We start from the raw sequence: 26,960 nt of genomic DNA, 5'->3' as shown, positions 1-26,960 counted from the left end.
CACTGAGATACGACTCTATTGATTTTTTATCTAATTTACTGAAAATATATTTCTTTTTCCTTGTTTTAGTTAGGCTTTGTACTCTAGAAATCATTGTTGCCACAACCATGTCATGGTCACTGATAACAGTTTTGATGTGGACATCCTTAAAGAGGCCAGATCTGTTTGTTGCCATTAGATGTAATACATTTCCATCATCAGCAGGCTTCTGAACCCTCTGTTCTATGTAGTTTCCAGAGAAGGCATTTAGTAATGTTTCACAGGATGTCTTGTCATGCCCACCACTAACAAAACTAAGTATTCCAGTACTCGCAAGTGAACAGAGTTCCTCTCTCAAGTTTTCAATTACAGCTTAGGTGAGTCTGTTGGTTGATAGAAGGATCCAATTACAATTTTATGCCTTCCCTTCATAGTAAGTCTTTCCCAAACTGCCTTGTATGCAGCTTCAATCTCTATCTTGGTGCATTTGAGTTTTCTGTCTACTGCGACAATTACACTACTTCCACTTCCCTATCCTTTCAATATATGCCTAAATTTTAACCAGATTTCTGCACTTAGCATTTTGTTAGCTTCACTGCTTGTCAGGAGTGATCCAAACACTGGCTCTTTGTTGCGAATGCTTCTGCAGCTAACTAATAGGATTTTAATACTTCTGTCTGTGGTGGTGCTCATTCCTTTGGATATTACAGTAATTCTCCTGGGTCTCTTACAGCTGTCATTGTCTGGATTAGGTGGAGAGTCACCCAATCTAAAGCACCCTTGTGTACATCCCACATGCAGTCAGCTGTCTGGGCAGCAGCCTTTGATCTAGAGTGCACACCTGGCCCATTTAGGGGGACCCTACAGTTCTCAACCCTATGGCACAAGTCCAGGAAGTTGCTGCCTAGCTTGTGACAGAATTTTTTGTGTCTCAGATTCAAGGCCTCCACACAACTCAGCACCAAGGGGGCCCATGATCTATTCTAGAGACAGTGCTGCAAATTGTAAGATTCATTGAAAATCCATGAGCAGGGCTGATCTCAACCTTCTACCAGTCACTATGTAGAGGTTCACCCACTTTGTTTCTTCATTTGTCGTTTGTTGTCCTCGGTGTCTATGTACTGGCTGAAAAAATTGGGGTTGGATGTGCAACTACTGTCTAGTGTAAATGATGTAGCCGACAGATGTACAGTTTCATTTCACAGTCTTTTACTTTCACTTTTCACAGCCCCCCAATAATACACAGTTACTTGCTAGTGCAATGGTGTTCTAACTTCCCATAAGCCTCATTACTAGTTAGCAAGTGAAAATCCACATAATGCAACAATAGTTTACTGCTGAACATCTACGAGCAGTAAAAGGCTATCCAGAAAGTTCACAATTTTTTAAGAATAGAAAGCTACATATAGTTCAGACACTGTCACTGTTTTAAAACACGGCCTAATCCTTTAACATCTATTACACTGTTAAGTTGATGCATTGATGTTGTCATAACCAAAATACACTCCTGGAAATGGAAAAAAGAACACATTGACACCGGTGTGTCAGACGCACCATACTTGCTCCGGACACTGAGAGAGGGCTGTACAAGCAATGATCACACGCACAGCACAGCGGACACACCAGGAACCGCGGTGTTGGCCGTCGAATGGCGCTAGCTGCGCAGCATTTGTGCACCGCCGCCGTAAGTGTCAGCCAGTTTGCCGTGGCATACGGAGCTCCTTCGCAGTCTTTAACACTGGTAGCATGCCGCGACAGCGTGGACGTGAACCGTATGTGCAGTTGACGGACTTTGAGCGAGGGCGTATAGTGGGCATGCGGGAGGCCGGGTGGACGTACCGCCGAATTGCTCAACACGTGGGGCGTGAGGTCTCCACAGTACATCGATGTTGTCGCCAGTGGTCGGCGGAAGGTGCACGTGCCCGTCGACCTGGGACCGGACCGCAGCGACGCACGGATGCACGCCAAGACCGTAGGATCCTACGCAGTGCCGTAGGGGACCGCACCGCCACTTCCCAGCAAATTAGGGACACTGTTGCTCCTGGAGTATCGGCGAGGACCATTCGCAACCGTCTCCATGAAGCTGGGCTACGGTCCCGCACACCGTTAGGCCGTCTTCCGCTCACGCCCCAACATCGTGCAGCCCGCCTCCAGTGGTGTCGCGACAGGCGTGAATGGAGGGACGAATGGAGACGTGTCGTCTTCAGCGATGAGAGTCGCTTCTGCCTTGGTGCCAAAGATTGGTCGTATGCGTGTTTGGCGCCGTGCAGGTGAGCGCCACAATCAGGACTGCATACGACCGAGGCACACAGGGTCAACACCCGGCATCATGGTGTGGGGAGCGATCTCCTACACTGGCCGTACACCACTGGTGATCGTCGAGGGGACACTGAATAGTGCACGGTACATCCAAACCGTCATCGAACCCATCGTTCTACCATTCCTAGACCGGCAAGGGAACTTGCTGTTCCAACAGGACAATGCACGTCCGCATGTATCCCGTGCCACCCAACGTGCTCTAGAAGGTGTAAGTCAACTACCCTGGCCAGCAAGATCTCCGGATCTGTCCCCCATTGAGCATGTTTGGGACTGGATGAAGCGTCGTCTCACGCGGTCTGCACGTCCAGCACGAACGCTGGTCCAACTGAGGCGCCAGGTGGAAATGGCATGGCAAGCCGTTCCACAGGACTACATCCAGCATCTCTACGATCGTCTCCATGGGAGAATAGCAGCCTGCATTGCTGCGAAAGGTGGATATACACTGTACTAGTGCCGACATTGTGCATGCTCTGTTGCCTGTGTCTCTGTGCCTGTGGTTCTGTCAGTGTGATCATGTGATGTATCTGACCCCAGGAATGTGTCAATAAAGTTTCCCCTTCCTGGGACAATGAATTCACAGTGTTCTTATTTCAATTTCCAGGAGTGTAGGTTCCTCATCTGAAACTTGGCTGTGGACTGACTGTCTCATGATCAAAAACTGTGCCCTTATATATCCTCACAATAATAAGTGCTGAAACTACACACTGTTCGAAGTTAAATTTACAGAAATTACAATTAAAACTTAACCCATTATATTAACTGAATACATCAAAAAATTCCGTCTTTTTAACAGTTTCTTCTTCTACACGAGTTAGGCCAAATTATTTGTTTAAATTGTGAAATTAACAAGCATAGTTACACAAACAATACTTTAGACAAAACTGTTAGTTACTTTGAAATTAATTAAGGGCTGGTGTTGCTAACATGTTTTCGACTAAAGCAAAATAGTTACTTTAAGAATACTAGCATTTTGTATTCCAAATGTTTACAATTATTACATAATTTATATTTGTTTATACATCAACAATAAAATTTAAGTTACAAAACAATTACTGATTTCACCCTATAACAAAAGATACTAACCAGGAATAGTCAAAATAAATTAGAAAATCAGTTACATACATAAAACTAAGCACAAAATTAGATCTGGTGCTATATTCATTAAAACTGAGGGCCACCCTTTCTCTTTTATGACAATGCAGATTATACCCAAGTATGTTAATGGTAATTAGTTCAAAAATGGAAAAAAAAAATTAAGTATGCAGTTGGCAAAACAAGAGGGGAAGCAAAAATATCCCAGCTTGCTTCATCACAACTGGAATGATTCAAGTACGATCTCCGAGCCCAAATGAGAGGCATTGTTTGTCACAATGAGGTCCAACATCTGCATTTGGTTGCACCCTGTCCACTCAGTGGCTGCCAGGATAGTCTTTTCAGCAGGCTTAATGAGGTCCCCAGGCATAAATACTGATTGTACGTGGTATTCCTCCCTTGCTACCATTTGCCTGAGGTGGCACCATTATTTGCTGTGCATTTGAACTGCTGAGGATTACTAGACTTTTGCTCGTTTGTGTTTGCCACCCCCAGACACAGGGCTTGGCACATTTCCCAACAAATGAAGTGTGTCTCACAGGCTCAGTTTCAGTCTCCTTAGAAGGTAGCATTTATCGGCTAGGGGGCTGTCTAACATTCTGAGCCCTCTCTGGTCCCTGTCTGCCCTGTAAAAGATGCCTACACCCGCCGCTGACATGCCACTCACAGTCGAGCGCATAAGTGGTATAATAGCTCCAGTATTTTCTGCAGAAGAGACAGAGTCCATAGTTGAGGATAGAACTCAACTCTTGGTAGCTCTCCCAACACATCAGTTTGCAGAAGCATTCAATCACTTGACAGTCATCAAGATGATTTCCAGCTGCTCTAAAGAAACAGAGATTACTGCATAAGAGGTGTAAAACGAAGTGTAAGAGGGATGCTGGATGAAACGCATTTGGCTATCAAGAGAGACATGTGAGATGCCTTCAGTGACTACCTTATCAGAATATTGTCAAATGACATTTCATAAAACCCAAAGAAATTCTGGTCATACCTAAAGGCTGTTAGCATCACCAAAGTTAGTGTCCAGTCCCTAGTGAATGAGACAGGAACTGAAAATGAGGGTAGCAAAGCAAAAGCTGAAATGCTTAACTCCAGTTTCAAATGTTCCTTTACAAAGGAAAACCCAGGAGAATTCCCCCAATTTTATCCTTGTACCACTGAGATGATGAATGAAATAAGTATTAGTGCTAGTGGTGTTGAGAAACAGCTGAAATTATCAACATTGAACAAAGCTTCAGGCCCCATTGGAATCCCTGTCAGATTCTATAATGAATTTGCTGCTGAGTTAGCAGCCCCCCCCCCCCCCCTCAAAACTATAATCTATCATAGATTCCTCGAACAAAAAACTGTGCCCAGTTCTTGGAAAAAGGCACAAGTCAAATCTGTCTAGAAGAAGGGTAGTAAAAGTGATCCACGAAACTACTGTCCAATATCCATGACATCGATTTGTTGTAGAATCTTAGAACATATTTTGTGCTCAGACCTAATGAGGTATCTTGAACAGAATGACTACCTCAATGTCAGTCAGCATCAATTCTGAAAACATTGATCATATGAAACCTAACTCTCACTTTTCTCACATAACATACCGAAAGCTTTTGGTTGAGACAACCAGGTAGATGCAGTGTTTATTGAATTCTGAAAAGCATTCGACTCTGTGCCACACCTACACTTACTGTCAATAGTATGATTATATGGGGTATCAAGTGAAATTTGTGACTAGACAGAGAACTTTTTAGTAGGGAGGACACAACATGTTGTCTTGGATGGAAAGTCATTGTCAGATGTAGAAGTAGCTCTGGGTGTGCCCCAGTGAAGTGTGTTGTGACCCTTGCTCTTCATGTTGGCTTTTTGCAGATGATGCAGTTATCTGTAATGAAGTACTATCTGAGAGAAGCTGCATAAATATTCAGTCAGAGCTGGATAAAAAATTTTACATGATGCAGAGATTGGCAACTTGCTTTAAACGTTCAGAAGTAAAATTTTGTGCTTCACAAAACAAAAAAATATAGTACCCTCTGACTATATCAATGAGTCATCACTGGAATTGGCCAACTCATACAAATACCTGGGTGTAAAACTTTGTTGGGATATGAAATGGAATGATCGCATAGGTTCAGTCATGGGTGAAACAGGTGGTAGACTTTGGTTTATTGGAAGAACTTGCTTACAAATCATTCATGCAATCCATCACAGAATATTGGTCAAGTGTGCGGGACCCACAGGGGGTATTGAACATATACAGGAAAGAGCGGCACAAATGGTCACATAGATACTGAAGAAACTGAACTGGAAGACTCTTTGAGACAGATGTAAACTATCCCAAGAAAGTCTATTAACACAGTTTCAAGAACTGGCTTTAAATTACTCTAGGGATATACTACAACTCTCATTTATTACTCACACCGGGATCGTGAGGATAAAATTAGATTAATTTTTGCATGCACAGAGGCATTCAAACAATCTTTCTTCCCGCACTCCATATGCAAATGGAGCAGGAAGAAACCCTAATAACTGGTACAATGGGACATACCCTCTGCCATCCACCTCATGGTGATGTGTAGATGTAGATGCAGATGCTTATGAATAGCAACTACATAACTCATCCCATGCCTCAGGACAGCATACACAATGGGGCTGCACTATGCCTGTTCCAATATTTTACTGAATAGTAAACAAATAACTTTGGACCAAGCCTGCTGATTATCTTTTAATTTATGGGAATGATATGCTGCAGGTATCCAAAGCCTTTTAGAACTGAAGTAATTAACAGCCAAACTGAGATATCTATTACAAAAACAGGAAAACTTTGCACCAACTGTTTCTTTCCAGGTTATGCTCACTAACAATTATAAAAATATCGGTAGCCTAATTTATGATAATTGCAGACAGTATACACTGCTGTTGATGGGACCTGATATTTTAGTTATTGACAGTAACTGCAAACAAATGCCTATTTACTATAAAGCTGGTTACGCACGACTAACAACTTACAAAAATTCACCTAACTATTACACTTGGAAGAGTCTCAAAATTCTAAAAATATGACTTTTTTCACATAAAATATCTAATGAAATTAAGGAACAACTGGTTTACAACGAGGATACTGTGACCAAAAGTTTCTGAAAAGCACAAATTAAGGTTACAATTGATACTATAGTACCATACGAGGTGTCTTTTTTTTTTTGTACTCGAAAATGTTTGAGAAAATACAGTGTATTATGATAGACGCAAGTGTTGACAAAATGAATGGAAGATTAAGTAAAAAGGACAGGAACATTGTTGTAACACATTAGGATGTAGATTTTTGAATCTGACCAATCTGGCACACATGGACTTGCATAAAGGAAAATTTGTAAATCTGCTTACGTAGGCTGCATAAATAAATGTGGGAACCATACAATTTTTTAAAATTTTTTCTTATTTTTTATTTTTTTTACCTAGTTGGCTGGATCTGTGATAACTTCTACACTGGTGTGCCGAAGACACAAGCCACCTCTTGGATGTCAGGGCAGCCGAGAGTTAGAGTTGTACACAGTGAGTGTCATCTCATAATTAGTTACTAATACTGACACATATGAAAGTGTATGAGGGAAGTGGAAGGGGGATGGGGGTGCCCCATGAAAAGTGTGGAGCATCAGCTAGTGGCAGCTAACAATGCTATTTGCATCTGGCTTTTCCCACACAAGAATTTTTCCTTTCTCAATGAAATCTATGTAACAAGCTGAGTGAGAGTATGAATGAATAAATGGATGAATGGATGGATGGATGGATGAAAACAGTTTTACAGGTTATCCAGAAACTGTTTATATCTATTTTCACTATATGCTTTCAGTGTTAACTTTCAATGAGCTGTACAAAATGACCAGTGATCCAGTAAAATACTTGGTGGTGCTGACTGATATTGGTAACCTGGTAACAATGATTTAATTTCTACTCTCAAAGACTAGATGAAATACATACAATGCCATAACACCAAATAAAGCTCTCTTACAAAAGCACAGAGAGAGCTACAGCTATGTTTATATGATGTTCCTTTTTCATTACCTTGATTTCTCAATGATAGCAGTAGCAGCTCTATATCTTTTTTTATTGGCAGCCAGATGAATTGCTGAAAGCCCTGTATTATCAAGAATATTTATATCAAATCTCTGGCATTCTATGAGCTTTTCAATGCAAGACTCAAACTCTGAAGCTGCTTCTGGAAGGCAGTCATCTCTGAAGGCCAGCACAATGTAATGAAGCGCACTCTGACCCGAACTGTCCACCGCATTCACCCGCGTTGCTGCATGTGATAGTAAAACTCCGAGGACTGCTGCATTACCACACCTGTTGTAACAGAATTAAAAACAAATAATTCTTCACATTTCCATTGGTGGTCAAGTTTGATGTTTGGTACTTATTTTGTGTGGAAATAAAGTGAATGTCCATTAATACTACACACATATTTCTGTATAGATAAAAATAATGAGCACAATGAGGATAACTACTAAAAGTATGAATTAAGAGAAAGTAGCTTTGTAAGGCCAACATGGAGTTAAATTACAAACCTAAAAATTTTATATTTCAGCTTATTTTTCCATTATTTATTAATTAGTTTATATTTTTGTTTTCTAATCAGCATTTCCAACAATAATAATCTCTCCCCTCATTATTGAGGTGCTCAATTTTTTTTAACCTGTGTTTTTCCAACACAGAAATCCTGGGTGACTTTCCTACCTAATTCCCAACTAGTCTCAATTCCTTCACTTGCCTCTTTCATCAGATAAAAACACCTCCCATTCCAAATAATTATTTGTGTAACTACAGCTTTCCTGCCATTTAGTGAGTGGAATTTCTTTATGTATTTTTAACTGATAAGGTAATTTATCATTAAGTCAATCATCCTCAATGAAAAAATTGTTATAGGCTCTTTTCCTTTCTTTGAAACCATGTCTATGGGAGAGGAGGAGAGAGGAGAAAAAAACTGTTGCAAAATGTGATGCACTAAGCCATGTGCTGACAAGACAAATCCCCTCCATACCACACATCCAATGATGCCAGTGGCAGCAGATGATGTGGTAGTTGTTCAGTCCAGATGGGCCTGCCGAGGCCTGTGGACAGAGTTTACATTTTTACTTCATGTTTGAACTCTCTCCTTTAGATTCTTCCAGTGAACCTCAGTCCTGCACTTATTTTTTCTACAACTAGTTCCATGCGATTGTTCCGTTTTTGGTTGCCGCAGAAGCATACTCCTAAGTATTTTGCAGTTGTTACTGTCCTCGGTCATTGATCACCAGTCGTGTAATCAAATAATAAAGTATCTTTCTGCAATACATTACATTTATCTACAACGAGAGTCAGCTGCAGGCCCTGCACTCAGCATTGATTCTTGGCTGGTCTTTTTGAATTTTGCAATAATTTTATCATGTTGCCAGTTTCCAGTTTACTACACCATCGATTGTGAATAGTCCCACTGAGTTTTCAATGTTGTCCTCCAGTTCATCTCGATACATTGCGAACAGTAACAGCATCCAAACACTCTCAGATGGGTCATGCTCAAAGTAACTTTAAAATAACATCTGACAATTTAGACCAATTCAAAAGTGTGTGTTGAGTTCTATTTGCTATGAAGCCCTTAAACAAATCACAAAGCTGGACCAATATTCTGTGTGATCGTATTTTATTCACCTGGCAGCAGTGAGGAAATGAAGTCAATGCTTTGAACAGAAATAAAAGAACACAGTGTCAGTCTGGGTATGTTGACCTACTGCCTTCTTGATTACATTAATATACAGAACAAGCAAGAGTTTCACAAAATGTCTATCTGTGGACTGTGTTGAATCATACAGAGAAAATTTTCAGTCTCCATAAGATCATAATTCCCACGAATAACTTATATTTCACAATTCTAAAACAGATTGCATTCACAGATACCAGTCTACGGTTATCTTGACAACCACAGTGACTCATATCTTTTTACAATCAGTTAGTTGTTTCCAAACTTTGTGGTTCATAATAGCGACCTTTTGCTATATGGGACAATCCTTTGTGCCACACAAGTTGTGCCAAGTTTATGGCAGCAGTAATTTAAAGAAGTTCATCTAAATGGTGTTCATGAGAGAGAGAGAGAGAGAGAGAGAGAGAGAGAGAGAGAGAGAGAGAGAGAGAGAGAGAGAGAGAGAGACTCACCTGGCAGCGTAGTGTATTGGTTCAGGTACAACTACATTGACATTTGGCTTCACACCACATTCCAGTAGTTTACTTGTAAATGTTGCTGGAATTTCAGGATGGCGAGATGCTATTTCTAGACAAGTAGAGAAGTGAGGGAAGCCATAGCGATACAGAGGATTAACCTGACCTCTTTCAAGCAAGTTACAGAATGTCTGGAAATCATTTCCCAGTAGTGCATCTAACAATGCTTTCTGTGCATCCACTTCACTTTGTTGGGGAATTTGGTGATCCATTACTTTCCATCTGCAAACAAAAGAAAGACAACAGTTACACTAGAAAGCATCTGTTAAGTTCTTTTCTTTTAACGGTAATAAGTTCAAAGCCAGTTTTCATAGTATCACTAGCAGGGACAGTATTAGAAAGTGGAACTAATTTGTTAAAAATTTAGGTCAATGTGACAATTTTCAACCCCATATTAGGGAAACAAATCAACTTAAAATAAATGTTTCACAACCTGTGACAATAATTTAGCAACACAAGGACAAATAAGAGCTTTTTTTAATGTTTGAGCATTGCAGCAAAATTAGAGAAGTGATGTAGGAAATTAACAATAATATCTTTGATTGTGTAGTTCTTAAAATTCTAACAACAAATGTGCACTTTTATGGCATTAAGGGCATTTCCTCACCATACATTAAATATCTTAACAATAGAGAACAAAGGTCCTCAGTAACAAATGATACCAAACTATTAAAATTCAGAGTGGGAAAGCATTAAATGTAGGATCCAGAATGAATTTTCACTCTACAGTGAAGTGTGTGCTGATTTTAAACTTTGTCATATCAAAACCATTTTCTGAACCATGGCTTTAACCTGGAACCTTCAGCTTTCATTTCCATTTTTATGGGTAAGTGGTCTACCGTCTGTTAGAAGACAAGGTACTGGTGGAAGTAAAGCTGTGAGGGCATGTCATGCTGGACAGCTCAGTCAGTAGAGCACTTGCGCACAAAAGGCATAGGTACAAGGTTCAAGTCCCAGTCAAGCAAAGAGTTTTGGTCTGCCAGGAAGTATTGAACATAGTATCTCACAAGATTTGGTGTTTGGCCTGCTTCTCTTCTTGACCTACATAAATTATTTACCATGGGAATGGGGAGGCTGTTCAGAAACTTACGTTTGTTGATATGTATAATGGTAAATATCCAAAATGCATCAATACAAAATAATCAGAAGAACAGCAAAATAGGCTTGCAACTGATTCACAGCAATTACCTTAACCCTTAATATTAGAAAAAGTCAGTCAATGCAATTCCAAAGAAATAAAATTGATTTTAGTAGCAGACAAATCAGTGGACACACACAGCATGAAGCTACAAGTCTTAATTTACAGGCATATAGATCAATTATAAACTGAAGTGGAACTGGTATGTCAGTAAGGTAATCAAACATCTTAACTCTGCTTGCTTTGCATGTAGAAGTCTCTCTCTCATTTTTTAGATCTACAGACAGCAATGCTGGTACATTTTGCATACATTCGCCGAGTACTACCCAATGGCATAATCGTCTGAGGCAGTGCTGCTGAGGCTAAAAAAGTATTTATTCGACAGAAGTGTGCAGTAAGAATCTTATGTAGACATCAAAACAAGACATCTACAGAAGCCTCTTCAATAACCTTTATATTCTTTCTCTCTGAGTAATTAGTCTTCCGACCGGTTTAATGCAGCCTGTAGTGACTTTCCCTGAGTAGCACTTGCACTCAATTATTTTATGGCTGTATTCCAATCTTTGTCTTCCTGTACAGTTTCTACCATGTAGGCTTTCCTCTAGTGCCATGGGAGTTATTTGTTCATGTGTTATCACGTGCACCAACATCCTGTCCCTTGTGAGTGTTTTCCATATGTTCCTTTCTTTGCCAATTCTACAGACGACCTTCACATTTCTCATCTTATCTATCCATGTGCTGCCCGCCTCACTTATGGGACCCAGACTTGTGCCACAGGATGAATGAGATGCATCATCTCGTAGCCATTCTGGTCAATACCAGTGCAGGTACTAGTGTCATAGCCCGTCATCGTGTAGTATGCCACCGACACCTTTCGCCGTGACTCTGCGACCAGCTAACAACTTCTCAGTCACGGTTTATGGCTCTACTCATCTTAAACTTAAATTTCAATTAGCATTTTGTTTCGATTGCAAATTTAACGTGACAGACATCGATGAACCTGTGTTAGGCACAGACTTTCTGCGACACCACGGGCTGTCTCCAGAGCTTTCATCAGTCACGCTGTTACAACCTCCCTCCGACAGACCCATCGCAGGCTCCTTCATCACAATGCCCTTGCATTCGAGAATGATGACTGCTGCCTCTCTGCCACAATTAGCTGAACTCTCACGCCTCATTCCTGACCCGGTAAATTCATTGTGCAAACTACTCGACAAGTGACATGACATCACAGCTCTATACCTGAGTCACAGTCTTCACTGAGAAGGTTCACGCCAACCTGGCATCTTGCTCACATGGTGATTTTTTTTTTTTTGTGGTTTTAGGGCGCACAACTTCAATGGTCATTAGCGCCCAGACTATGTTAGGAATGCACCGCGAGGCACAAGTTTAAAACAGCAACTAAAAGGGAAAACATGATAAAAGACAGATTGACAGGCATAGGATTAAAAAAACAGCATAATCAAATGTCAGACAGGTTTGTCAAGTTGATAAAACGAAGAACGCGAGCAGCTGCTCCTGGGTCATCCGCTAAAATGGCATCTAGAGTACATGGCAGGCCAAGATCAAGACGCAGTGTGTTAAAATCCGGACAGGACGTTAAAATGTGGCGGACCGTCAGCAATTGCCCACATGGGCGGAACGGCGCCGGCGCAGCCGTCAGCAGATCGCAATGGCTGAACCGGCAGTGTCCAATTCGTAACTGGGCCAAAACGACCTCCTCCCGCTGAGAAGGGCATGAGGAGGACGTCCAAGCCGCGGGAAGAGGTTTCAAGGCCCGAAGCTTGTTGTCCGTAAGTGCAGCTCAATCTGCATGCCACAGCGATAAAATACGCCGACTAATGACCCTGCTACAATCTGATGAAGGGACACAACAAGAAGCCGTCAAGGCTGGAGGACCGCAGTCTTGGCCGCGGCATCTGCAGCTTCGTTCCCAGGGATACCGACATGGCCAGGAACCTACATAAAGCTAACCGGAGAACCGTCGTCCACCAGCTGCTGAAGAGAGTGTTGGATTCGGTGCACGAAAGGGTGAACCGGATACGGATCACTGAGGTTCTGGAGTGCGCTCAGGGAATCAGAGCAGATGCCATAAGCAGAAAGTCAGTGGCAGCAGATGTAAAGAACAGCCTGGTAGAGGGCAAAGAGCTCAGCTGTGAAGACCAAACAATGGCCATGGAGCCGGTATTTGAAACTTTGTGCCCCGACAATAAAAGAACACCCAACCCCGTCATTGGTCTCAGAGCCATCATACACTCCTGGAAATGGAAAAAAGAACACATTGACACCGGTGTGTCAGACCCACCATACTTGCTCCGGACACTGCGAGAGGGCTGTACAAGCAATGATCACACGCGTGGCACAGCGGACACACCAGGAACCACGGTGTTGGCCGTCGAATGGCGCTAGCTGCGCAGCATTTGTGCACTGCCGCCGTCAGTGTCAGCCAGTTTGCCGTGGCATACGGAGCTCCATCGCAGTCTTTAACACTGGTAGCATGCCGCGACAGCGTGGACGTGAACCGTATGTGCAGTTGACGGACTCTGAGCGAGGGCGTATAGTGGGCATGTGGGAGGTCGGGTGGACGTACCGCCAAATTGCTCAACACGTGGGGTGTGAGGTCTCCACAGTACATCGATGTTGTCGCCAGTGGTCGGCGGAAGGTGCACGTGCCCGTCGACCTGGGACCGGACCGCAGCGACGCACGGATGCACGCCAAGACCGTAGGATCCTACGCAGTGCCGTAGGGGACCGCACCGCCACTTCCCAGCAAATTAGGGACACTGTTGCTCCTGGAGTATCGGCGAGGACCATTCGCAACCGTCTCCATGAAGCTGGGCTACGGTCCCGCACACCGTTAGGCCGTCTTCCGCTCACGCCCCAACATCGTGCAGCCCGCCTCCAGTGGTGTCGCGACAGGCGTGAATGGAGGGACGAATGGAGACGTGTCGTCTGCAGCGATGAGAGTCACTTCTGCCTTGGTGCCAATGATGGTCGTATGCGTGTTTGGCGCCGTGCAGGTGAGCGCCACAATCAGGACTGCATACGACCGAGGCACACAGGGCCAACACCCGGCATCATGGTGTGGGGAGCGATCTCCTACACTGGCCGTACACCACTGGTGATCGTCGAGGGGACACTGAATAGTGCACGGTACATCCAAACCGTCATCGAACCCATCATTCTACCATTCCTAGACCGGCAAGGGAACTTGCTGTTCCAACAGGACAATGCACGTCCGCATGTATCCCGTGCCACCCAACGTGCTCTAGAAGGTGTAAGTCAACTACCCTGGCCAGCAAGATCTCCGGATCTGTCCCCCATTGAGCATGTTTGGGACTGGATGAAGCGTCGTCTCACGCGGTCTGCACGTCCAGCACAAACGCTGGTCCAACTGAGGCGCCAGGTGGAAATGGCATGGCAAGCCGTTCCACAGGACTACATCCAGCATCTCTACGATCGTCTCCATGGGAGAATAGCAGCCTGCATTGCTGCGAAAGGTGGATATACACTGTACTAGTGCCGACATTGTGCATGCTCTGTTGCCTGTGTCTATGTGCCTGTGGTTCTGTCAGTGTGATCATGTGATGTATCTGACCCCAGGAATGTGTCAATAAAGTTGACCCTTCCTGGGACAATGAATTCACGGTGTTCTTATTTCAATTTCCAGGAGTGTATTAATGAACTTCGAACGAAGTTCGACAAAACGGGAATGGTATACCGAACCGGAGGTAACCTCCTTTGGGAGCAAGCTGAGGTCAAGGTGAACACGAACCTGAGCCTGGAGCCAAGGTGGCGTGTGGCTCTCGCCCACTCGAAAGGTTGCAGGGAGTGAAAAATCAAGGTGTTGAAGGAGGCGACGAAAGCGAACTCCAGGGTGTAGCAGGGCAGAGACATACAACCTGTATTGACGGTCGAGAGAGTCGTCAAAAAAGGAACGATAAGACGGGTGGTCGGGCATTGACAGTAGCCGACAGGCATACCGACAAAGCAGTATATTGTGCCGGTAGGTGAGTGGCAATTCACCAGCTTCAGCATGAAGACTCTCGACGGGACTAGTATAAAACGCTCCAATCGCAAGACATAAACCCCGATGTATGGAGCTGATGCGGTGTAAGATGGATGGCCGTGCAGAGGAGTATACGAAGCTCCCATAATCCAGCCTGGAGCGGACGATCGACCGATATAGGCGAAGTAGGACGGTTCGATCCGCTCCCCACAACATACCACTGAGAACACGGAGGACATTTAGAGAACAGGTACAACGGGCAGCCAAATATGACACATGTGGAGACCAGCTAAGTTTCCTGTCAAATGTAAGACCTAAAAATTTTGTTGTCTCCACGAATGGGAGAACAACGGGATCGAGTCGTAAGGACGGTGGGAGAAACTCTTTGTAGCGCCAGAAGTTAATACAGACTGTCTTCTCGGCAGAAAAACGGAAGCCATTGGCGACACTCCAGGAGTAAAGACGGTCAAGAGAACGCTGAACACAGCGCTCCAGGAAACATGTACGCTGTGCGCTGCAATAGATGGTAAAATCGTCCACGAAAAGGGAGCCTGATACATCAGCTGGGAGGCAATCCATTATTGGATTGATCGCTATGGCGAAGAGAGCGATGCTCAAAACTGAGCCCTGTGGCACCCCATTCTCCTGGCAAAAGGTGTCTGACAGGACAGAACCCACACGTACCCTGAACTGTCGATCCATTAAAAAGGAACGAATAAAAAGAGGGAGGTGACCGCGAAGGCCCCATGTATGCATGGTGCGGAGAATGCCCGCCCTCCAACAGGTTCGTGAGCCTTCTCCAAATCAAAGAACACAGCCGCGGTCGGGCGCTTCCGCAAGAAGTTATTCATAATGAAGGTCGACAAGGTAACCAGATGGTCAACAGCAGAATGGCGCCTATGAAATCCACATTGTACATTGGTAAGTAGGCGTCAAGACTCGAGCAGCCGAACCAAACGGAAGTTAACCATTTGCTCCATCACCTTACAGACACAGCTGGTAAGTGAGATGGGTCGATAACTGTAAGGCAAGTGCTTGTTCTTCCCCGGCTTAGGAATCGGTACAACAATAGACTCGCGCCAGCATGCGGGAACATGTCCCTCAATCCAGATGCGATTATAAGTACGAAGAAGGAAACCTTTACCTGCAGGAGAAAGGTTCTTCAGCATCTGAATATGAATAGAATCAGGCCCTGGAGCGGAGGACCGTGACCAGGCAAGTGCGTTTTCAAGTTCCCGCATGGTGAATGGGGCATTATAACTTTCACGATTCGAGGAGCGGAAGTTAGGTGGCCTAGCCTCCTCTGCCTGTTTTCGGTGGAGGAAGGCAGGGTGGTAATGAGCGGAGCTCGAAACCTCTGCGAAAAAGTGGCCGAAGGCATTGGAGACATCCTCAGGGGCTACAAGGACGTCATTCACGACTGTCAAGCCAGATACTGGTGAGTGGGCCTTAGTGCCAGATAGCTGGCGCAGGCTACCCCAGATAACAGAAGGAGTAAAACTGTTGAAGGTGCTTGTGAAAGCAGCCCAGCTGGCTTTCTTGCTTTCTTTAATAATACGATGACACTGTGCACGTAATCGTTTATAATTGATACAATTCGCCACTGTAGGATGGCGTTTAAAGGTGCGTAAAGCACGTCAACGAGCATGTAAAGCGTCTCTACATGCTGCGGTCCGCCAGTGGACCGGTACGCGACGTGGAGAAGAAGTAGGGTGAGGGATGGAATATTCAGCAGCAGTGAGAATGACGTCCGTGAGGTGTGCGACCTGACTATCGCAGCTTGTGAAGGTTTGATCCTGAAAGGTTGCCCTGGAAGAGAAGAGCCCCCAGTCTGCTTTGGAGATGTTCCAACTAGATGAGCACGGAGAGGGGGTATGATGCAGGAGATGGATAACACACGGGAAGTGGTCGCTCGAATATGTATCAAAAAGTGCATACCACTCAAACCGGCGTGCAAGTTAGGTAGTACATATAGAGAGGTCTAAATGGTAATAGGTGTGAGATATGTCTGAAAGAAAAGTAGGGGCGCCAGTATTGAGGGAGACAAAATTGAGCTGGTTGAAAAGGTCTGCTAACATGGAGCCCCTCGGGCAGGATGCTGGAGAGCCCCAAAGGGGATGGTGGGCATTGAAGTCTCCAGTTAACAAAAATGGTGCAGGTAGCTGAGCAATAATTTGCATCATGTCTGCCCTGGTAACGGCATTGACGATGGAGTGTAAACGGTACAAATGGAAAATGTAAAAGTGGGGAGAGTAATTCAGATGGCAACTGCCTGCAGGCCAGTGTGCAATGTGATGGGATCGTAGTAAATATCATCCCGGACCAGCAACATAACCCCTCCATGAGCCGGAATACCTACCACAGGGGGTAGGTCAAAACGCACAGAGGTGTAGTGTGCCAAGGCAATTTGATCGCATGGGCGTAGCTTCGTTTCCTGGAGGGCTACGATGAGCGGACGGTGCAAGCGGAGCAGCAACTTCAAGTCCTCTCGGTTGGAGTGAATGCTGTGAATATTCCAGTGAATAAGTGCCAATTTAAGAAGAAAAGGAAGATGAAAGAAGGGGTCACCTCGAAGGCCGCTGAGGGCCTGGCTTTGAGCGAGCACTGCCGCCGCTATCAGTAGGCGGACAGTCGTCATCCATTGGTTCTATAGGTTCATCGGCCATCTTGGTAAGATGGCTGGGAGGGGGAGCTTCCTCCGCCAGTGAACGGCCAAATGTTCGGCTACCAGCGGTGCAGCCAGGCGAAACGGATGACGGCCTGGGGCGGCAACCGCTGGGTGGCGCAGGAGAAGAAATGCTGGGAGCAGCGTGGGCTTCCTACTAGCCAATATAGACGGGACAGTCGCGGGAGGATGCGGCATGGTCACCCTGACAGTTCACACAACGAGGAGACGGAGGTGGACAGTCACCCTCATGGGCATCCCTGCCCCAAGTGACACATTTAGCCGCATTGGAACAAGACTGGCGAGTGTGATTAAAATGCTGACACTGGTAGCAGCGCGTAGGTGTCGGGACATAGGGGCGAACAGAAATAACCTCTTAGCCCGCTTTGTTGCGCGATGGCAGCTGAACACTATCAAAAGTCAGGAAAAGTGTCCGGGTCGTTACAAAGTCATTGTTGACCTTTTTCATGACCCTATGGACAGCCGTCACGCCTTGCTCAGCGAGGAAAGACTGAATCTCCTCGTCAGTCAATCTGTCGAGTGATCTAGTATATACCACACCACGAGACGAATTCAAAGTTCGGTGTGCCTCCACCTGGACAGGGAACGTGTACAGGTGGCTCGAAGCAGTTTTTGTGCCTGAAAGGTGCTCTCAGTTTCTAGTAACAAGGTACCATTACACAACCTGGTACACGACTTGACAGATCCGGCTATGGCATCTACGCCCTTCTGGATAACGAAAGGGTTGACAGAGGAAAAATCCTTGCCGTCCTCAGATCGAGAAACTACGAGGGACTGTGGGGCAGGCGGTAGTACTTTTGTCATTGGTGGCTGGTCAAGTTTCCGTTTATGGGCAGAAGTCGAGAGAGAAGAAGAAGAGAAATCCATTGCGGAGGAATCCCCCATGATTGCCAGCGTCTCCAATGGCGTGCTCCTTCCTTGTGGGGACCCTCTCAGAGGGCACTCCCGCCTTAGGTGAATGTTTACACCTCAGGTCACACCTCCCGAGAAACAGACGGAGGGACCAGTCGGCATGGTCAGAAGGTATCAGCTCAGGAAATCACCCCTCCCTGGGCCTGGCCTTTACCAGGGGGTACATGCGTGCCTTACTTGTCTACTCAGGGCAGGGAATTACATGTTACCCCGTCACCGGCTACACATGCGAATGCGTGGGTCGGCCTTCAGGCGCACACAGGGAGGAAGGAAGAAGAAGAAAAAGAAGAGAGAGAGGACAGACTGTCTCAAACGCCGAGGCGGAGACCAGAGAAGGCAAGGAGAAGGAGGCAAGGAGAAGGAGGCAAGGAGAAGGAGGCAAGGAGAAGGAGGCAAGGAGAAGCAGGCAAGGAGAAGCAGGCAAGGAGAAGCAGGCAAGGAGAAGCAGGCAAGGAGAAGCAGGCAAGGAGAAGCAGGCAAGGAGAAGCAGGCAAGGGAAAGAGTAAGGAAGACAGTGAGATGGAGAAGAACAAAGAAAGGAACCAACCAAAGGAAAGAAGAAACGAGAAGAAGTGAAAAACCAAAATGACCACAAATATAGGTCGTGGAACCGTCCGTCTCCGGACGCAGGCGCTAACTACCCCCTTGAGGGGGAGGGACTCCTTTTAGTCGCCTCTTATGACAGGCAGGAATACCTCGGGCCTATTCTAACCCCCGGACCCGCAGGGGGGGCTCACCTGGTGAGTAAGCTACTTCCTCCACAATAGATAGCTTCAATGAGACATCCGCCACCGAGACAAAACCATCCCCTTCACAGTAGTTGAGCCAGCGAGCTACACAGCTACCTCTACAGCTCCCGCCGAGCCTCTACAAGCCTGCACCACAGCACCCACCGCAGTTGACAGTGACCGTGTGACGTTGTCCCCCACCCCAGAGTGACTACTGCTCGTCTGACTTTGAGGACATCCATTAAGGTTATTACAAACTGTACTTGTCACAGGCTACATAGCTCCAAAGGATCTCCTGTCCGCGCAAAGGCACGCCGCCTGTCAGGTAAGAAACTTCGCACTGCCAAAGAGTACATTCAGGAATTCTTAACTTAGGGATTGTACATATTTCCGACAGCAGTTTGTCACCACCCATTCATCTCATCCCCAAAAAAGACTAAACTTTCAGACTTTGCAGGGATTATTGTAGGCTCAATGCTCGCAGCATTCTAGACAATTACCCCACGCACCACATTCGGGACTTTGCATTGCAATTACATGGCGCTCAGTATGTCAGCGTCATCAACTGTCATAAGACATACGTGTATCACCAGATTCCAATTTACAAAGACGACATTCCTGAAACTGCCATTATAACTCCCTTTGCCATGTTCAAATACTGCTTTATGCCTTATGGACTCGAAAATGAAGCTCAGACGTGGCAACGTTTTGTGAACTATTTATCCAGTTTCAATTTTGTTACACTTATCTCGATGACATTTTAATTATTTTCTGTGACTGCTGAAGAACACGAGCATCACCTTTCCCAGGTACTCCGCATACACTCTGATAACAGTGTAGAGATAAATGACAACAAATCACAGCTGTGTCTGACGGAAGTTACTTTCCTAGGTCACACCGTGAACTCTAAAAGCATACTTCCCACGTCTGAACACGCCACTCACATTATTAGCTTACCACTACCCTTCAGTTTTCGTAATCTCCGGCATTTCTCGGGCACGATCAATTTCTTCACGTGCCACATTCCTCATACCACCTGAAATGACTAACTAATGCAGTTCACGCTAGCTCCTCCCAGCACCGATAACCCAATTTCAATCACTACTGATGCTAGTTATACCGCGATTGGTGCTGTGCTGCAGCAACATATAGGGAAGACCTCTTGGCCACTGCACTTATTTTCCGAAAAGTAGTCTGCTTCTCAGCATAAGTGGTCTGCCTTTGATAGGTGACTTCTTGCTATCTACGAAGCTATACGCTACTTTCAAGAGGGTACAGAGGCATGAGATGTCAATATTTACACGGACTACCGTCCCCTCAATGCTCTACATAATACTGCCAGTGATCTCCCTCCACTTCATCAGCCAATATACGACAGACATCTGTTTTATCGAAGATGTGGATAACATCACAGCAGACTGCATGTAAGACATTGATACTATTACAAGCCTCTTTGACCCGGCAGAACCCTTACAACTACAAACTACAGATCCTGAGGTGCAGTTAGTAACTACAAACAACTTCACTTCCCTCTGCATCCGACCGTGCCCTCTTCCTAGTGTCAAGCAACCAATCCTTTGTGATACATTGACAAACACATCACAGCCCCTTGTACCTCTTCCCCTACACCAGACCATCTTTTCTCCACTACATGACTAGCTCACCTGAGCATCAGAGCAATGGTTCAGCTTGTCACTGAACATTTCGTCTGGCTGAATGTTAAGAAAAGCTGCTTCAAAGTGGGCTTGAGCACGGGTGTTGTGACAGCATGCTAAAGTTGGTCAGCACACTCAGCTGTCTCTGACACAGATTCTGAAGGGACATTTTAAACACTTACACATGGATCTCGTCGGCCCCCTATCCCCTGTGATGACCCTGCTACATTGACCACATAACAAGGAAGTCTCTTGGAACGATATCTTGGCAGATACTGTGGCCCGAGTACTCATTACCCACTGGCTCTCCTGTTTTGGCTGCCCCTCATCCATCATCACGGATCAGGGCCACCAGTTTAAATCTTTGATCTTGGACTGCTTACGGGTTCTATGCGGTGCAAAGAGATTTCGTACGACAGCTTATCACCCACAAAGTAACGGGTCGGTCGAATGCTGGCACCGAACACTGAAAGCAGCTTTAATGTGTCACTCGCACTTTCGGTCCCATGGACTTCCGTGGGTTCTATTGGGCATATGCACAGCCTATAAAGACGAAAGTTGATTTGAAAGCTTTGCTTGCAGAAATCCTTTACAGAAAGCCTCTTGTACCACCCGCTGAATTTGTCGAGGACCCTAATACTACCGAAGATGAGGTACTGTCCTCTCTAGTTGAGCAAGTTTGCTCTCATATTGCACACATGTGCAACCCTGGCTGCACACACGCCCACAAGCTTTTCTGCACAAGGACCTTGCAAGTTGAGACTTAATTATATTATGAAACTGTTCGTCCGACCATAACTCTGCTGTAGTGAGGACCTCATCAGGTTCTCAATTTATCGGAAAACACAATGGTGATCTTGCTAAATGGCATACCACAGTCTCCCTACAACAGGTGAAACCATCATGTGTCCTTGCCAACCAGCTCTCAGATGACGAGGACTCTGAGCTCACACCAAGTATAGTCGTGAAGAGCGACTCAATCCCTGGCGAGTGCTCAGTGGGCACTCCCACCTCGTGCTCCCTCCCTCATCGTCAGGGCAGTGTAAGTGACAGTGTTCCTAGCAGTGAGTACTGCATGTGATGAATCTGTCAATTTTCTTCCAGCGCCCACGCCTTCTGCTGCCACGGCTACGTTCACTGTCGCTGTCTCTGCATACCCGAACGCGGATATTTCCTGGCATTTTCAGAAAGACAATTTGTTATTCACGCACCACCTCACTCCCACGGAGATTCTGATTGTAACCTAACGCTCATCTGAACTTTCCAGTTACATACCGACTTTGTAGATGGCTCTCTTCGAGCTTCCATCAGTGATGTCTCCTTACATTTCACATCCAGTGCGATCAGCCCTTGCAACCTACGCCTATTCGTGTCCTATTCTCCCATGTGGGTCGACCTCTGCGCCAACCGACATGGTTACAAGATTATGTCGTGTCTTCACTTCCTGCTGTCTCGATCCATCTCAATTTCTCTAACTGCTCCTACCCTATGCTCCACACTCTGAGGGGGCGTTCTGTGGCCGATCGATGTATCGAGTAATGTGGAATATTTGCACTAAGATCTTTGGCCCATACTGTGGAGTCTAGGGCAGTCTTTTGTCTACTGCTGAACTGTGCAGTTGACTTGTGTAAATGTGTTCCTTATAATAAAGCGTTCTTCATTTAAAGTTGTGGTCAGGATGTTATTTCATTACAAAACCTTATCCACACTCAATTTCATTGCAGCAGAATTCTTTCACTTCATCTACTTCTTTGTCATGAATTTAGATTTTAAGCTTTTTGTTGTTCTCATTTCTGCTACACCTTACATTTTTATGCCCAAAAATTTAGTCCCTAATGGAATTCATGTTTAATTAAGTGTTAATTCAGAATGAATAGTGAAACTGACAACCATAAAACTAGAAGCAAAAATAATGTTCATATAAAATAGCGGTTCTGATGTGCTAGTGTAATTCTTTCAGAGTTCTATAGTGTGGTGCAATACTGTAGTTAGGAGACAAAGAGTGACACTATATCTTTTACATAGCAGCCATAGGCACAAAACAGCAAGTGTCCCTAAGAGCGGACAAGAAGCCTGTCTTTGATGGAAACCTAGAGAGGCAGAGTCAGGCAGCATCTCTCTACATTACTTTATAAACTTGTAAACTATTATACGAGGGCTATCCACAAAGTACATTACGTTTTGGAATTAAAAATAAATAAAGTATTGGAAATTTTTTTTTATTATATACAGATGAAAGCCACATTTAAATACTACTTTTCTACATAGTTGCCATTTAAATTAAGGCACTTATCGTAGCGATGGACGAGCTTGGAATTTCCTTCGTCGTAAAATTCGGCCGCCTGCTCCTTCAACCACGTGGTTACCTCTTCTTGAAGCTGTGCGTCATCATCAAAACGCTGCATAGCCAACCACTTCTTCATTGCTGGGAATAAGTGGAAGTCGCTCGGTGCCAGGTCGGGACTGTACGGCAGATGAGGAAACAACTCTCACTTAAAAGATTCGAGAACTTCACGAGTGGCATTTGCCGTGTGGGCCCGGGCGTTGTCGTGAATCAGCAAGATCTTTGAGCCCAACTTTCCCCTGCGCTTGTTTTGTATTGCTCTTCTGAGGTTGTGCAGAGTTTGGCAATACCTTTGAGAGTTTATTGTAGTGCCTCTTTCCAGGAAATCCACAAAAATCACACCTTTTCTGTCCAAAAAGACAGTCGCCATCACCTTCCTTGCTGACATTGTCTGCATGCATTTCTTGGGTTTTTGGGGGGAATTTGTGTGCCCCCACTGCATTAACTGCAATTTTGTCTCACAGTTCAGATGCTTAACCCATGTTTCGTCACCAGTAATGATGCGATCGAGTAATGAGTCGCCATCTTTCTCGTAAGCATCCAAAAATGTTAACGCTGCAGCCACTCGCTGATTTTTGTGAATCTCTGTCAAGATTTTTGGTATCCATCTTGCAAAAAACTTGTGGTAACCAAGCTTTCCGGTAATGATTTCGTGCAACAAACTTCGTGAAATTTGTGGAAAACTCGGAGAGTTCCGTTATTGTGAAATTACGGTTTTCACGGACTGCGGCATCGACTTTTTCGACAAGTCTGGCAGTCACTATGCTGGGTCTTCCACTTCGCTCTTCGTCGCGAACGTTAGTTCGGCCATTTTTAAATTTTATGACCCACTGACGCACTCCACCTTCAGTGATTATGTTGTCCCCATACACTTCACAAAGCTGCCGATAGATTTCTATCGGTGTACAGTTTTTTGCAGTCAGAAAGCTTATTACAGCACGCACTTCACACTTCGCAGCATTTTCAATTAACGCTGACATTTCAAACTGTCTCAGTAACTCAACAGAGTACAGCACGAACCGCTCACTAGCACGGCAGGATGCCGACTGAGCGGCGGAATGCCATGACACCAAGATGGCCGCGCTAGCCCTGCCCCTAACGGACACAAACGAAAACGTAATGTACTTTGTGGATAGCCGTCGTATTAATGCCCATAAAGGAACATAATGTTCTATTTTAAACAATGTAATGCTAATTTTCTATAATATTCTGAACCACGCAAAGTTGTAAAATATTGAGTTTGGAAGCATGTCGAAAACCAATCAGTGAGAACGTTTCTTGGTGGGGGCAAGAGTGATGGAAGAGACGTGACTGTGCGTCCCTGATGACAAGCACCATCTTCAGCGGCCTGTGCTGCTGCAGACAGCAGGGTGTGCCACGATGCAATCTGTAGCTCGTCAATATGCTGTAAACTCAAGCGGCACTCCCGCTTCTGTTTTGCAGACTCCAGTTTAATTGCAGGCTAAGTGAGCTCGTAACACTTAGGTGGCATGAGTACTAGTCTCAGACGTAAAGATGGCTGCCATTCACTGCGCCATATAGAAGCAGGCATCACCACACCACTTTGAGTAGTGACTCAAATTCATTGACTTACGTAAGTTCTATTTCGTAAGTGACCTCAATCTGGTAATGAATGTTCAGAAATGCTTGTGTTTCTTTGTTGGGAATGAATATAACGCCTAGAAAATATTTTGCTTTATTTATCATGTCCCAAAGCCTTGAGCACCATCTGTTGAGCAGCGATACATTCACCAGCAGCATGGTGAGGGGAGGCGGGGGGGGGGGGGGAGTCCTGTGCATCCAGAAGCGCTGGATCAGCTTTCGCCTTTTTTGTTATCTTCCTTCTTTTTCTCCATATAAGTTGTAATGTTGAGAGAATCTGCAACGGAAGCTGAGCGAACCATTCTGCACCCAGTACGGTGTGCTTCCTTCAATCACTGGGCGGCATCAGGATGTTTCTATGGCAGTTTTACGTTGCAATTTACACTCGGCAGTTTAACGGACATACAGCCGGTGCCAGAATTACCAAATCTAAAAATTACGTCCCTTATTTATCTCCATTTAGAGCTAAATGATTATCTTTAAAATAGTTACTAGATATTCTAAGTTTGCTTCTGTTCTGTTCCATCTGGCTCCCCAAGTCATTTCGAGCCGCAATGAGAGTAGTATCGACAGCATAAAGAACAGATTTGCATGCCGCGATAACAGGGAGGTTGTTTCCATAAGTCACAGAAAAAAAGTGCAGGCACAGAAGCTTGAGGAACACCTCTAGAAAGCTTTCGAGATCCAGAGTGATTATTATTAAACTTCAACTTTTGTTTCCTGTTACTAAGACACAATACTACAAGAGAGAGTTGTGTTAGAATTTAAGGACTCACAGAATCAAACGTCTTGCTTAGATCTATCGCAAATGATTTTGTCTCAAAGGTGCCATGTAGTGTTAAATTCTCAACAAATGGTTCAAATGGCTCGGAGCACTATGGGACTTAACATCTATGGTCATCAGTCCCCTTGAACTTAGAACTACTTAAACCTAACTAACCTAAGGACATCACACAACACCCAGTCATCACGAGGCAGAGAAAATCCCTGACCCCGCCGGGAATCGAACCCGGGAACTCGGGCGTGGGAAGCGAGAACGCTACCGCACGACCACGAGCTGCCGACTAAATTCTCAACAGCTTTCAGAGTTTATGGGTTGGTCCTGCCACAGTACTAAGAGTAAGAGCTACTGTATTAAATGAGCACAATATTTCGCCTGAAGGCTCTGCAGTTTAAGCACAGAATTATGCATTTAAACGAAGTTTGTGGCTCGTTTCGAAGAGTAGCCTAGCTAAACGAAAAACGAAACGGAAGTTTTGAATAGCTGACACGGCGGAAAAACGTTAAGGATATTTAACTATTCCCACTTTCCATGCGTGCAATAAGACAACATTTGAAATCGCTGGCACATCAGTGGATTCCGACCTCTCGCAAGAGAATGTGCACGGAGATGCGGACTGCGTCTTCGAGTTACAACCGACTCGGAAGCTGGCTGCGCGTGAATCGATAAGCCACGCCCACGTTGGCGCCACGCACTGCCGGACAGCCTCCGCTGCTCTCGTGCCAGCATGCGTAACGCACTAGTTTTGTGGTCTTCAGACTGTTTTACTGAAGAGTCAATAGTGACGTCCGCTCTCATCACTCATCGGTAACCTACATAAATCAGTATGTTATGGATCCCAGCAGACTGGCTGTAGCAACGGCGCGGGAAGTTGGCCGTCGGCCCCCAAGCGCTAACACTAATACCTCGTGTCGACTGTTTTGTTTCAGATTGCTGCCGCTCTTTGCGACACAAACTTGGGAGACTGATTCCAGACTAAGTGTTGTTGTGAGCGGATGATTTATTCATTAATAACAATAGTAGTACTTATATTTAAATGCCTTATGCTATATGAGACACGATTACAAAATTAATGTTTACTACTCTTCTACTCACTGCGCTTTTGTAATACAACATTTTTATTGTGATTTCATATTCCTTGCTATAGAAATGTACCGCATTTGAAGACGACTATCTTTGTAATGCGCATTCTTGAATCCGTGTTACTTCCGTGTCAAAATTTATACCATAACATCCGGTCGGTACGAATCGTTTGTGCCCTTGAGTTGTCGGTACTACAAGACAATGAAACATTACCATCCCTCCCACACCCTCTAAAAGTCTAAGCGGGCAGTAGCCGCGCCAACACTCAGCCCGAACTCACAAACGCCAATTAAAAAAAAAAAAAAAAAAAAAAAAACCTGTCGTCAGGCCATGAGTGGCCTACCGGGACCATCCGACCGCCGTGTCATCCTCAGGGAGGATGCGGATAGGAGGGG

At 45.0% G+C, this 26,960-nt stretch overlaps 1 protein-coding gene across 3 annotated transcripts in view; it reads right to left on the bottom strand.

The window, feature by feature from the left end:
* LOC126412364 (serine/threonine-protein phosphatase 6 regulatory ankyrin repeat subunit C-like) overlaps positions 1-26,960 on the bottom strand; it is a 122,733-nt gene that overhangs the window by 29,219 nt on the left and 66,554 nt on the right. For all 3 annotated transcript variants that reach the window (XM_050081930.1, XM_050081932.1, XM_050081931.1), the window contains exons 2-3: positions 9,565-9,849; positions 7,441-7,722 (exon numbers count right to left, since the gene is read on the bottom strand). In XM_050081930.1, coding sequence (XP_049937887.1) covers positions 7,441-7,722; positions 9,565-9,839 — 557 coding nt within the window. In that variant the 5' untranslated portion in view covers positions 9,840-9,849. The remainder of the gene's footprint in view (positions 1-7,440; positions 7,723-9,564; positions 9,850-26,960) is intronic.

The sequence above is a fragment of the Schistocerca serialis genome, chromosome 7 (assembly GCF_023864345.2).
Source record: "Schistocerca serialis cubense isolate TAMUIC-IGC-003099 chromosome 7, iqSchSeri2.2, whole genome shotgun sequence".
Classification (NCBI taxonomy): Eukaryota; Metazoa; Arthropoda; class Insecta; order Orthoptera; family Acrididae; genus Schistocerca; species Schistocerca serialis.
Note: the sequence above shows the minus strand (reverse complement) of the source record. Positions and strands in the feature narration are given on the sequence as shown.